Below are 13,041 nucleotides of genomic sequence, written 5' to 3'. Positions count from 1 at the left end.
AACACTGAGTGAAAAGTGATTTATACCTGCTTCCATACTACATATTTAAAATAAGGTTTCCCCTTAACAGAGTTAAAAATGCATTTGCCTCTTTAAGCTTACCTGCTCTTCTCTGTCTTAATTCTTCGAACATTCAATTTCCAAGTAACAAATGCTTTATTAATTCTGAAAGGAAAGATATTTCTTACATTCTGTATTTGTAAGTCATGTATTTATATGGAATACATTTATTTTATTTTTTTTAATATGAGATTTAGTGTCAAATTGGTTTCCGCACAACACCCAGCGCTCCTCCCAAGAGGTGCCCTCCTCGATACCCATCCCTCCCACCCCCCATCAACCCTCAGTCTATTCTCAGTTTGTAAGGGTCTCTTATGGTTTGGAATACATTTAGTAACGTCTTAGAAATCCTAGATTTCCTAGAACAGGTCGCATTCATCATAAACTTTACTTAAAGCAAATACCAGACCACGTCACTTCTCTCCCCAACTATCAACAGAACATAGAGAAAAGTAAATGTCATCAAAACTCATTACAATTCTCATAGACACATAATTAGTTTACTTACTGTTAGGACGTCCCTGGAACCGCAGTGGAGGGGACGGCCGTCTTGCCAGCTCAACCCAATGAAAAGCCCCGAGTAGCGTGCCAGAACGAACTGAAGGTCAACCAATCACCGAGCTACAGCACGACCCGGCGCGAAAAAGGCCCACCCGGACCTGAACCGGAACCGAACCACTGCAGCTTAAAAGCCCTACCCCACCACCCCCGGGCGCAACCTCCCTAACTCCTCTCTCTCTCTCCCTGAGTCACGGAACCTCGCCCGAGACCTTAGTTCCCAATAAAGCCTTTGACTGCTAAAACTTTTAGTTTTTGACTCTTACCTTTACCCTAGCCTACGCCTGACCCTAACAGTTACCACATCCCAATTAATATAAATCTATAAAAATATATTCTTTTCCCTTATACCTTTATTAGCTTACTGGTTTTAAAAGAGATTCTATTTTGAGAAGAGGCAAGATTCAATTTTCAGTGGTAAGAACAGTAACGTTGGTAAGAAATTACTGTATACTGGTAAATAAAAAATTAAGATAGTGTATATCATATTGATATTTAATATTTGTTTTTGAAAGGATGCATTTGTAATTTTAAAACCTCAAGGAACCCATCTGAGAAGGATGGTTAACGGTGACACTTGGTGACACTTTCAAGGTGACACTTGTTTGCCAAAGCGAGATTCCTTACGCGGCAGGCAAGAGCCAACTGGGAGAGGACCGCCTGAGGGGCCAATCGGAACCGGCCCATCTCCCTGGCTGATTCTGAACCACAGAAGACTGAAGGAGCCCCAGGGACAAGCAAGCAGTTCAGAAAGCGTCCCACGATGTCACACAAACAGGCACACCCAAGGCCTTAGAAACACCTCAGATCTGGTAACGTGACCTCAATCAGGCTCCCAACAGGCATTCCCGTTGAGTTCCTGTCTCACTTCCATCCGGTCACAGAACCTCAGGACTCCAGAACCCTGGAAACCAGACGAATCACCCCAACGACAGCGTGATGAGTGTCCACACCGGGCCACGGCACAAGTCCTCCGGGACGGCCCACGAGGTAAAAGGCGGGCACTGCAGCTCAAGTCACCCCTGCACGAGACACACATCACCTCTGTAAGCCGCTAAGCCCCTACACTGGACACACCACGTCGCCTCCATAAGCCACTAACCCCCCCTGCACCGGACACAGCACATCGCCTCTGTGAGCCACTAACCCTTCAGATTCACCTTTTTCCTGCTTGACATGCTGTTACAATTATATGTCATAAAAAAAAAAAAAAACTTTACATAATGTTAAAAATAAAATTTTTAAATCAGATGAATTTATAGGTTTTAATGTGCGTAAACTTTAACTTACACTTTGCTTAACATGAATTTTAAACAAATGAATCCTTTTGACCACGGACTTACTGATGCGAAATGTCCTATAAGAGGACTCATCCCAGTTCCAACCATGCTTCAAAAGCTTAATCAATCGAAATTACTTAGAATGGAGCGAACCCCAAGGACGTGTTGCAAGGCAAGGATGACGGCGCAAAGCCCAACGATGACAGTTTACACCGGCACCTGATTTACAGGGATGCGATGATCATCTATTTTCTTGCAGACGAACTTCTCAGGACTGTCTCTCAGTCACCTGCACGGCATGTGACTCAGGTTCGGACAGACAGCCAGAGCCCGCGTCCCCGCCGACCAACCTCTCCGACACTTCGGCGTCAGCGGTACCATCTCGACCTCTGGGTACACACCGGCCTCGATCCTGCCTCCCAACTTGTGACCTTGCTATGTGCTCTGTCTAAACTATTCCCTCAAGACCCCCTGTGGACGTGTCCTTCCCATCAATGAGGCCTCCGCTTAAAGAGCACCTCTCTGGCCGTCCTACTTAAAGTAGCAACCACACATCTCTGCTTTATTATCTTTCTGGCCCCTATCACCAGCTGAAATAATCTTATTTATTTACTTGTTATCTATCTCCCTCCATTAGAATGAAGTTCTACAGGAACACAGACGTTGTACGTTTTTTTACACGATGATACCTCCAGTGCCCAGAACGGTGGAGCAAAAGTACACAATACTTGTTTTGTAAATGAGTAACTTCTCTGCTACAAAATCCACTCACTTCTCTTATAAAAGTAAACTTCCTTAGGTTCTTAGTTATTCCAACTATTTGATATCAAATGTAACCATTTAAGACATGACATCTCTTCTCCTAGTCTCCACCAGGTAGCAGCAGACCACAAGGAAATACATACATTAGAAACAAAAAAATTATGGTAACAGCACGGTTCTGTTCGGGGACGGGTGCGGCGTGGTGCACAGCACAATGTACGGACGCCTGAAACTAATGTGACATCAGTTGTCAACTACACACGAAACAAAAGGAAAGAAAAAAACCAGGTACAAACACTAGGAGAACAAATCTGGGACCGCTGTGTGAAGGATCGGACTCGCAGAAACCCTGGTGTCCTTGTCCCCCCGTGTCACTCTGAACTGAATGAGTTATTAAGTGATGACCTGGAACCAAGCCGCCCCAGCCCCCTAATTCTGATCTATTTTCCTCTATAACATTCCTTCTGCCCCTGATATTCCACATATTTATGGGTTTGTTTTGTTTTGTTTTGTTTTTAATTTTTTTTTAACGTTTATTTATTTTTGAGACAGAGAGAGAGCATGAACAGGGGAGGGTCAGAGAAAGAGGGAGACACAGAATCTGAAACAGGCTCCAGGCTCTGAGCCATCAGCACAGAGCCTGACGCGGGGCTCGAACTCACGGACCGTGAGATCGTGACCTGGCTGAAGTCGGACGCTCAACCGACTGAGCCACCCAGGCGCCCCCCACATATTTATGTTTTTACCTCTTACCCACTACAAGACATTTGAGAGCAAGACAATCGTTTTGTTCAACAGAGTCTCTCCAGCATCCAGAACAATGCGTGGTTTTTGCAAACTCTCAATAAATACTCATTTAATGAATCAACGCATGAAGAGTACACGGTAAATTAAAGTCATTATAGGCAACTTAAATCTGACCATAAAAAAATCTTTTTCTTACAATATTTATCCAAAAAGATGGGCGTTTTCATACCTAAATGGGTAAGCTTCCTTTATCTGAAGAAAACTGTATCGCAGTATAATTGACATACAGTATTATATTAGTTTCAGGTGTGCAACACAATAATTTGACATTGTATACCCTGTGAACTGATGTCTACAATAAATGTAGTTATCATCTGTGACCATACGGTTAACACAGCACTCGCGACTGTATTCCATAGGCTGTACATTCCATCATTGTGACTTATTTCATAACGGGAAGTCTGTACCTTCTGTTCACTCGTTTCATCCCCCACCCAGCACCTCTCCCCTCTGGCAAGACACAACTCTGCGCTCTGTATCTATGAGTCTTGGTTTTGTTTCGGTTTTTAGGTTCCACATACACGTGAAATGATGTGGTATAGTTCTTTCTCTGTCTTACTTCCCTTAGCAGAATACTTTAGGGTCCCATCCGTGTTGATGCAAATGGCAAGATTTCATTTTTTTTTTTTCCTGGCTGAGTACTGCTCTGTTGTATATAGGTACCACCTTTTCTTTATCCATTCATCTCTATCAGTGAGCCCTTTGGTTGTTTCTATGTCTTAGCTATTGCAAATAGAGCCACCAGAAACAAAGGAGTGCGTTATCTTTTCATTTTCTTAGGATACCCAGAAGTGGAAGTGCTCGATTGTTCGGTAGTCCTAATTTTAATTTTTTCAGGAATCTCCATCCTGTTTTCCATAGTGGCCGCACCAGTTTACATTCCCACAAGCAGTGAGTGAGGGCCCCTTTTCTCCACATCCCCATCAATTCTTGTGATTTCTTTTTTTAATAATAGTCATCCTGACATGTAGCAGGTAATATCCTATTGTGGTTTTGACCTGCATTTCCCTGATTAATGATGTTAAGCATCTTTTCATGTGTCTGTTGGCCACCTGGATGCAGGTCCTGGAAAAATGCCTCTTCATATCCTCTGCCCGTTTATGAATTGGATTATTTTTGTTACCGAGTTGTATGAATTCCTTTTTTTTTTCTTTTTTTGGATATTCACTCCTCATTATATATGATTTACAAACATCTTATCCCGGTCAGTAGTTGGCCTTTCCATTCTATTGATGGCTTCCTTCACGGCTCACAAGCTTTTCCGTTAGATGCCATCCCATTTGTTTACTTTCCCTTCCGCTGCCCTTGCCTTTACGTCAGATCTAAGAAAACATCTCCAAGAATGACGTCAAGGAGTTTACCACCTACTTTCTGTTGGGTGTTTTATGCATTCAGTTCTTACTTTCAAGTCTTTAACCCATTTTGAGTTTACTTTTGTGTGTGGTGTAAGCAAGTGGTCCAGTTTTCCCAACACCATTTGTGAAACAGACTTTTTCCCGTGGCATATTCTTGCCTCCTTTGTGGAAGATTAATTGGCCATATAATCGTGGGTTTACTCCTAGGCTCGCTATTCTGTTCCTTTGATCTACATGTTTATTTTTGTGCCAGTACCATACTGTTTGATCACTACAGCTTTGTAGTGGATCTTGAAATCTGAGATTGCAATATCTACAGCTTTATTCTTCCATACATAGTATAATGTCATGTGTAAATAATGACAGTTTAATTCTTCCTTTCCAATTTGGATGCCTTTTATTTTTTTCTTGCCTAACTTCCGTGGCTGACTTCCAATTCTATGCTAAGAAATGTAGTCACCCTTGTCTTGATCCTGACCTTAGAGTAAAAGCTTTTAGCTTTTCAAAGTTGGAATATTATTTTAGCTGTGGGTTTGTCATATATGGCTTGTGTTGTGTTGAGGTACATTTCCTCCATATGCACTTTGTTGAGAGTTCTTATCATAAATGAATGTTGACTTATGTCAAATGCTTCTTCTGCATCTATTGAGATGATACAACTTTTATCTTTCATTTTTTTTAATGTGGTGTATCACAGTATGTCACATTGTTTTGCAGATGTTGAACCTTTCCATTCCTGAAATCACTGCCACTTGACCATGATGTATGATCCTTCTAACGTATTTTCTAATTTGATTTGTTAATATTTTGTTGAGGATTTTTGCATGTATGTTCATAAGGGATATTGGCCCGTAATTTTCTTTATTTTGTGGTATGCTCTGGTTTTGATATCAGGGTAACTGATGGCCTCATAAAATGACTTTGGAAGCTGTCATTCCTCTTCCATTTTTTTTTTTTTTGGAAGAGTTTAAGAATAATAGGTATTAAATATTCTTTGAATGTTTAGTACAATTCACCAGTGAATTCTGATCCTGGACTTTGTTGGGAAGTTTTGGATTATTATTTAATCTCCTTACTAGTAACTGGTCTATTTAAATTTTCTACCTTTTCATGCTTCAGCCTTGCTAGGTTATATGTTTCTAGGAATTTATCCATTTCTTGTAGGTTGTCCGGTTTGCCTGTGTGTGACTGTTGTCTCTGTTACGATTCTTCATATTTCTATGGTGTCAGTTATAACTTCTTTTATTCTGATTTTGAGTTCTCTTTTTCTTCATTAGTCACCAATTTCATCTTTTTGTGGAATGAGCTCTTGGTTTCATTGATCTTTTGTCTTTTTAGTCTCTATTTTACTTATTTCCACTCTGATCTTCATTATTTCCTTCCTTATACTAACTTTGGGTTTCATTTGCTCTTCTTTTCCAATTCTTTAGGTTTAAAGTTAGGCTGTTTGGGATTTTTCTTCTTAACGTAGGCCTGTATTGTTATGAACTACTCTCTCGTAACTGCTTTCGCTGCATCCTGTAGATTTTTGATATGTCCTATTTATGTTTTCATTTGTCTCTAGGTATTTTTTTTTTAAATTTCTCCTTTTTTTCCTTCAAAGGTCCCTTCATTTCTGTAGCATGGTGTTTAATCTCCACATTTTTGTGGTTTTTCCAATTTTCTTCTCGTAGCTGATTTCCAGTTTTACACCATCATGGTTGAAAAGATGTTTGATGATTTCAATCTCGCTAAATTTACTGAGATGGTTTTGTGGCCTAGCATGTTATTTACCCTGAAGAGTGTGCCGTGTGCACTCAAGATGAAACACATTATGCTGCTTTTGAATGTAATGTTCTATATAGATCTATTAAGTCCATCTGGTCTAATGTGTCATTTGAGGCCAATGTTTCCTTACAGACTTTCTGTATGAATGATCTAATTATTAACAAAAGTCCCCTCCTATAATTGGATCGCTGTCTCTTTCTCCCTTTATGTCTGTTGATATTTCCTTTAAACATTTTGGTGGGTTCATTAAACATTATGTTGAGTTCATATACATTTATAAATACTATATCCTCTTGCTGGATTGACCCCTTTATCATTATCTATTTAATGCCCTCCTTTATTTTCTAGAAGTCTTTAAGTCTATTTTGTGTGAATATAAGCTACCATAGCCTTCTTTTCATTTCCCTTTGCATAAAATATATTTTTTCATACCTTCACTTTCAGTCTGTGTGCCGTTACTTTTGAAGTGAGTCTCTTGTCAGCAGCATACGGAAGAGACTTTTTTTTTTAGAAGCCCATTCAGTCACTCTACATCCTTTGGAGAACTTAGTTCATTTACATTTAATTTTAATAGGTATGTACTTACTGCCCTTTGTTATTGTTTTCTAGCTGTTTTTATAGTTTCTGTTCTTTTATTCTTCCCTTCTCTCTTCCCCCGATGTCTGATAACTTTCTTTAGTGTTGAGATTCCTTTCTCATTTTGTGTATTCATTGAAAGTTTTTGTGGTTATCATGAGGTTCAGATACAACATCGCACGTATATAATGATGTGTTTTAAGTTCATGGCAACTTAAATGTGAATACATTCCAAAATTCTACATTTTCATCCCCCTCTGTTAATGTTTTAGGGTTTTTGTCACATTTTACAACTTTTTATGTATTCCTTAGCTAATTACTGTAGTTTTACTTAATTTTACTATGTTGGTCTTTTGAATTTCATTAGTTTTATAAATGATTTACTACCTTCACTATATATTTACCTTTTCCACTGAGATTTTCACTTTCATATGTTTTCTTGTCATTACTTAGTGCCATTTCTTCTTAGCTTAAAGAAGTCCCTTTGGAACTTCTTGCAAGGCTGGTTGGGTGGTAATGATGTCCTTTAGCTTTTGTTATATGAAAATTCTCTCTCTCCTTCAATTCTGAGTGGCCGGGTACAGTATTATCGGTTGCAATTTTTTTGTACTTTGAATATGTCCTGCCGCTCCCTTCTGCCTTGCAAAGTTTCTGCTAAGAAACCTGCTGATAGCCTCCTGGGTTTACCTTGTGTGTAAACAAGCCGTTTCTCTCTTGCTGCTTTTAAGATTCTCTACCTTTAACTTTTGACATTTTAATTATATCTTGGGGTGAAACCCTCTGGATTCTTATTTGGCACTCTCTGGGATTCCTGGATGTGGAGGTCTGTTTCCTCTGCCAGATTAAGGAAGTTTTCAGCCACTATTTCTTCAGATAAGTTTTTCTGCCCTCTTTTCTCTCCTCCTGCGGCTCCTATATAATGTGAATGTTACTTTGCTTGAAATTGTCCCATGGGTCACCTAAGTTGTCTTCATTTTTTAAAAAATCTCTCTCATTTTTGCTGCTCTGTCTGGGTGAGTCCCATTGCTTTGTCCTCTGGTTCACTCTCTGACCTCTTCTGATTCACCCAGTCTGCTGGTGAACCCCTTTAGTGTATACTTCAGTTATTTGTTCTGCTTCAGCTCTCCGACTTCCATTGGGTAGTCTCTTATGTTTTCCATCTCCCTGTTGCAGTTCTCACTGCGCTCATCCATTCTTCTCCCAAGCTCGGGAGGCATCTTTATGACCACTGCTTTGAACTCTCCATCAGGTAATTTACTGACGTTGCCATTTCATTAAGGTCTTTTTCTGAGGTTTTGTCTCGTTCTTTCATTTGGAAGAGAATTCCTCTGTCTCATCTTGCCTGATTTTCTGTGTGTTTTTTTTTTCTATACATGAGGCAAAACAGCTACCTCTCCCAGTCTTGAAGAAGTGGCCTTGCGTAGATGACCCCTGAGGCCGAGAAGCACAATCCCATCTGGCCACCGGTGCCAGGTGCTCCAGGGTAGTCCCGAGTGTGGGCTACTCGCACCCGCTGGCTGCGGGGAGGCCGGGGCTGTGGCACTGAGAGGCATGGCACTCATCTGGCAAGGTGGCTGCAGTTATGGCCAGGGGAGGACAGGACGCCTGCCCAGCTGGCTGTGGTGCGGCTGTGGCGTGGAGTGATGGGGCATGCCCAGGTTACAGGAAGATTGCCAAAATGGCTAACGCCAACACTGGCATTAGCAAAGTACAACGGGATTGCAAAATGACACCTGTCCCAGAAAGATCCTGCTTCTCTGGCATTCGCTTCAGGAATAAGGGGGTCAGTCTCCTTTCGGTATGGCCCAGATGCTTCTCAAAGCGCAGCTTTTGTTCTGGGTCCCAGGGTGGGTTGTGTGTGCGTGCAAACCCTTTACGGGCAGGTCCTCTGTTCCCCGGTTTTGTGGTTTTCCTGGACACAATCGCCATTGTTTTACATTTCGGCAGCTCATCTCTCCGGTGCAGAACCCAGCAGCTGAGGTGCCCGATGTGTGAAACATTCCCTACTCCTCAGGGAGAGTCCCCACAGTTTTGAGATCTCTCCTGATTGTGGCTGCCGCACTGGGGATAGGCTGTTTGGTGAGAGCATGTCTCTGTCTCTTCCACCCGTCTCCATGCGGCCTCTGTCCTCTGTTTCCAGGACTTTTCCAGAGGAAATTATTCCACATGTAGGTGTGTTGTGTCTGTGGGAGGTAGTAAGTTCAGGACCTTCCTGCACCTGCATCTAGCCTAAAACACCCCTGTGGAGTACCCCGTTTCCTCTGTAACTCCCCACAAAGATGGCACCGGGCGGCAGAACCCACACGTCAGCCGAGCGGTTCCTGTTTCAACAGGACCGTACTGCAAATAATTGGCTGCGTTTTCTTTCATCTCACCGAAACTTGGAAAATATCCTGAACTGCTGCAATAAATGGTAACACGTTCTTTCTAAAAGCCATTCCACAGTCGGTACAGATTCCACTTCTTCTACGCCACCTACGTTAGTAACCTGTAAACACAGAGCACAAAAGCATGACTGTATTTCCTTAAAACAAAGATGCACAATTTTCAAGGACTTAGGCAACCCTGGGTTTGCCTCGTGACTACTTGCCTTGATCATGAGGCCTGTTCTGTACACGACCTCCACCACTTCGTCTCCACCCAAACTTGGTTTCCCGTCCCACACGGCTTCCACTCTGGCCATTTTTCTAATGCTATTTCTTGTGCTCCGACAGAGAAAGAATACGAGAAACTTCCTCACCTTGACGTACTTTTCACAGATGCCTGTTCCTTTCAGTCTCAAAATTCTCACATTTTCTATACAGGTCGTATTTATGAGCTCAATTTTAACTACAGGGGTAGAGTGGTTCCAGAGGGGCTAATAATCCCATTGCCAAGATACCCCATTTTGACATTCGAGAACCACAGGACTTTCTTTCCTCAAGGAAGTCTCTTCCAAAGAACCCCTCTCCCCCATGTGAATGGTAGCCTTTTCTTAAATGTCTTCTAGGAATAAAAGTATGCCTATATCACCACATACGTATTTACGTGCATACTTTTGTTTATATAGAAGTCCTTCTTTCCATTTTCAGTTGATAATACGCACGGGGCATCCCCACACGTGCACCTACAGATTTGTTTCCTTTGGATGTGGCCCCGCCCACACGTGCTTACAGTGTAGCCCGGAGGCTGGCGCCACAGACACTAAACAAACGGCCCAAACAAGTAACAAGTTGTACCATCACAACTTGTGATCAGTATCAAAGCACTATTTGAGTGTATTGGGGGAGTGAGGTTTCTACCTCTGGCAATGAATTTTCTGACCAACCTGAGAAAACAGTTTTTTCTTTTATTATTATAATTCCTATGATGTCAGCAAATCCCTGTAGTCTAGTTTTCTTTAAACACACACACACACACACACACACACACACACACACACACTTAAGGTATTTGAGATAAAATTGAATCCCCAAACCTAAATCTCTAGAAAAAAGAAAAGGAACCTCGCCATTAAAAAGCTTTCTCCCAAAGAGGATCTGAAACATAAGCTACTTCTCAAATGGCCAGGTTTGTCTGAAACACACACAGATATTCTAAATTGAATAATATTTTTCCATTATGACTCTCCAAGCTGAGCACGCCCGCCCTCTGTTACCTTGGAGACAGATGATGCTGTAATAATCCAGAATTCTTTGCCATGTCTAGCTCTGTGAGCAGAGACCACCTGGAGGTCATACGGATTATAGACACCTTTACGATTTTTCCGAGAAAGGCAATATACAAATTCTCCATCATCTTTTAAAGGTTCCTGAGGTTAAAAAAATTTTAATTAACTTGATCAATTAAGTAGTAAAATGGCTGAACAGGTTACTCAATAAACTGAAACGATTTTAGATGAAAATTAAGAATAATATCCCTGAGGAAAGTTAACATCAAATTGTGTCCAACCAAAGTTCAACAAGATCGATCTTATGAAAGATTTAAAATACATAATTTTCATTCTTACGGCGTGGTGAAAAAACATTCACGAAAACTGATCTATGTGCTCACTCATGCGTGCTTATTCACACAAAGAACTTGGCAACATACGTTTTACAACACGCTCCACCTTCAGTCTATCTTCCAACACCGGAAGCCTTTTGAGCACGTTAATCATTTATTTTGTTAATGACGGTGGCTTAGTATTAGAGTAACAGTAGCTAATATTTGTTAGGTAAATAATTTGTTAGGTAAATAATAAATATTTAATGAGTAATAACTTTCATATATGTTATATTAATAACCACGAGAATTTAATTGCTTGAATTTTTTAAATTAACCATGGACGATGATCGTTAAATAGATGCAGAAATTACTAGTTTGAGAAATTAGGTCATTTGAGAAGAGTCACAAAGACAGGCAGGGGCAGGCTAAGATGTGAGCATGTGTCTGACCAAACCCACACTCCGACACACTGCAATTTACCCTAATGCCTGCTTCTTTTTTACCTGGCATTATTGAGAAATCAGCCCATTCCACATTAAGAAAAAATTCTAAGTGACGTTTCTTTCTTCTAGCTTTGAACATTTTTAACTTTCACTATGAACCCTCTACAAGAAAGTTCAAGTTAGTCATTCCTGGATAATTAAAATTTATTAAAAAAATTATAATTCAGTGATGCCTTCAGAAGCTATTGAACTGAGTAAACAGTTTCTAATTACTGGAATTTAAAATTCTGGATCCAGTTTTACTTCTTAAAAAACCGTCTTCCCTTAAGACCCTTCGTGTTCCTTCTCAATGTCTCAACCGTTCCCCTTTCTTGTTCTGACCGGACACAATGCATCCCTGGAAACCTTAAGAAACAAGTCTACAAACCGCGAGTCAACGTTAATAACTCAGCTCTGGGTGGCCACGTGCACGGTGGCGGCTGTGTTCCAGTTACTGGGCCACTCGAGGCATTTCTGTTCTAATTATCGTTCAAAAAGTTAAGGATGTTAGAACCTTAACGCAGACACGACTCTCCCAATGGGTCGTGTATGTAATTAAATCATCCACGTACGAGAAGCACAGTATGTTCCAATTAAATATTGTCTTTCGATTAAAAACAAGTATTTGTTTCACATTCTCAATCCTCTCTTCACATACACGCGAAACACACCTTGTCAGTGAGTCCAGGGGCATCCAGCTCACGGACAGCTTTGTGAAACCACGGCGCCCACCATCTGCCAGGCACACGCCACGCGCACTGCCTCATTTCCTGGCCACAGCTCCCTAACGTTAAGTACTATTATTTCCGCTTCAACATCAAAGAAGCTGACGCTCAGAGAGGCCAGGAACTTGCCCAAAATAACGCCGGGAGCGTACAGATAGAGCCTCACACCCAGGAGACTCCGATTCCATCATGCGTGGTGCTTGCCTTTAACGTTAACCCTGCCTCCGACAATGATCAAAAAAGCACTCATCCTCCTGGTGACAGCCTAGAGCAGGGCCAGCAAACCACGGCCGGGCCCACGCGCCTGTTTCAGTAAATGAAGACCCCCTGGAACACAGCCACACCCACTTGTTGCTCCCGCACCACGATGACAGACCTGAGTGGTTATGACAGAGGTCAGGGGGCCGGCACAGCCTAAAATATTTACCATGTGGCGTTTTTCAGAAAAAGGGAAGTCGGCCACTGGTCTAGAAACACCGTTCTCAATTGTGCGTCAGAATCACCTGGGGCAGCTTCATAAAACTCGGATCGCTGGGCTCCACCCCCAGAGTCTCTGACTCACAAGTGGGGGCTAGAGAGGGGACTGTGGATTGCTAAAAAGCTCCAGGGGACACTGATGCTGCTGGCCTGGGGCCTGCCATTTGAGCGCCCTGGGTCTCCGGAGTAGGACGAGAGGGTCCTGCCGAGTCTTTCATCTTCTGTA

At 41.8% G+C, this 13,041-nt stretch overlaps 1 protein-coding gene across 1 annotated transcript in view; it reads right to left on the bottom strand.

The window, feature by feature from the left end:
• DNAH14 (dynein axonemal heavy chain 14) overlaps positions 1–13,041 on the bottom strand; it is a 327,779-nt gene that overhangs the window by 272,782 nt on the left and 41,956 nt on the right. The window contains exons 6-8 of the mRNA XM_043569070.1: positions 10,803–10,955; positions 9,541–9,653; positions 103–165 (exon numbers count right to left, since the gene is read on the bottom strand). Of these exons, the coding sequence (XP_043425005.1) occupies positions 103–165; positions 9,541–9,653; positions 10,803–10,955 (329 nt within the window). The remainder of the gene's footprint in view (positions 1–102; positions 166–9,540; positions 9,654–10,802; positions 10,956–13,041) is intronic.

The sequence above is a fragment of the Prionailurus bengalensis genome, chromosome E4 (genome assembly GCF_016509475.1).
Source record: "Prionailurus bengalensis isolate Pbe53 chromosome E4, Fcat_Pben_1.1_paternal_pri, whole genome shotgun sequence".
Taxonomy (NCBI): domain Eukaryota; kingdom Metazoa; phylum Chordata; class Mammalia; order Carnivora; family Felidae; genus Prionailurus; species Prionailurus bengalensis.
The sequence above is the reverse complement of the archived record's forward strand: the minus strand, read 5'-3'. Positions and strand labels throughout refer to the sequence as shown.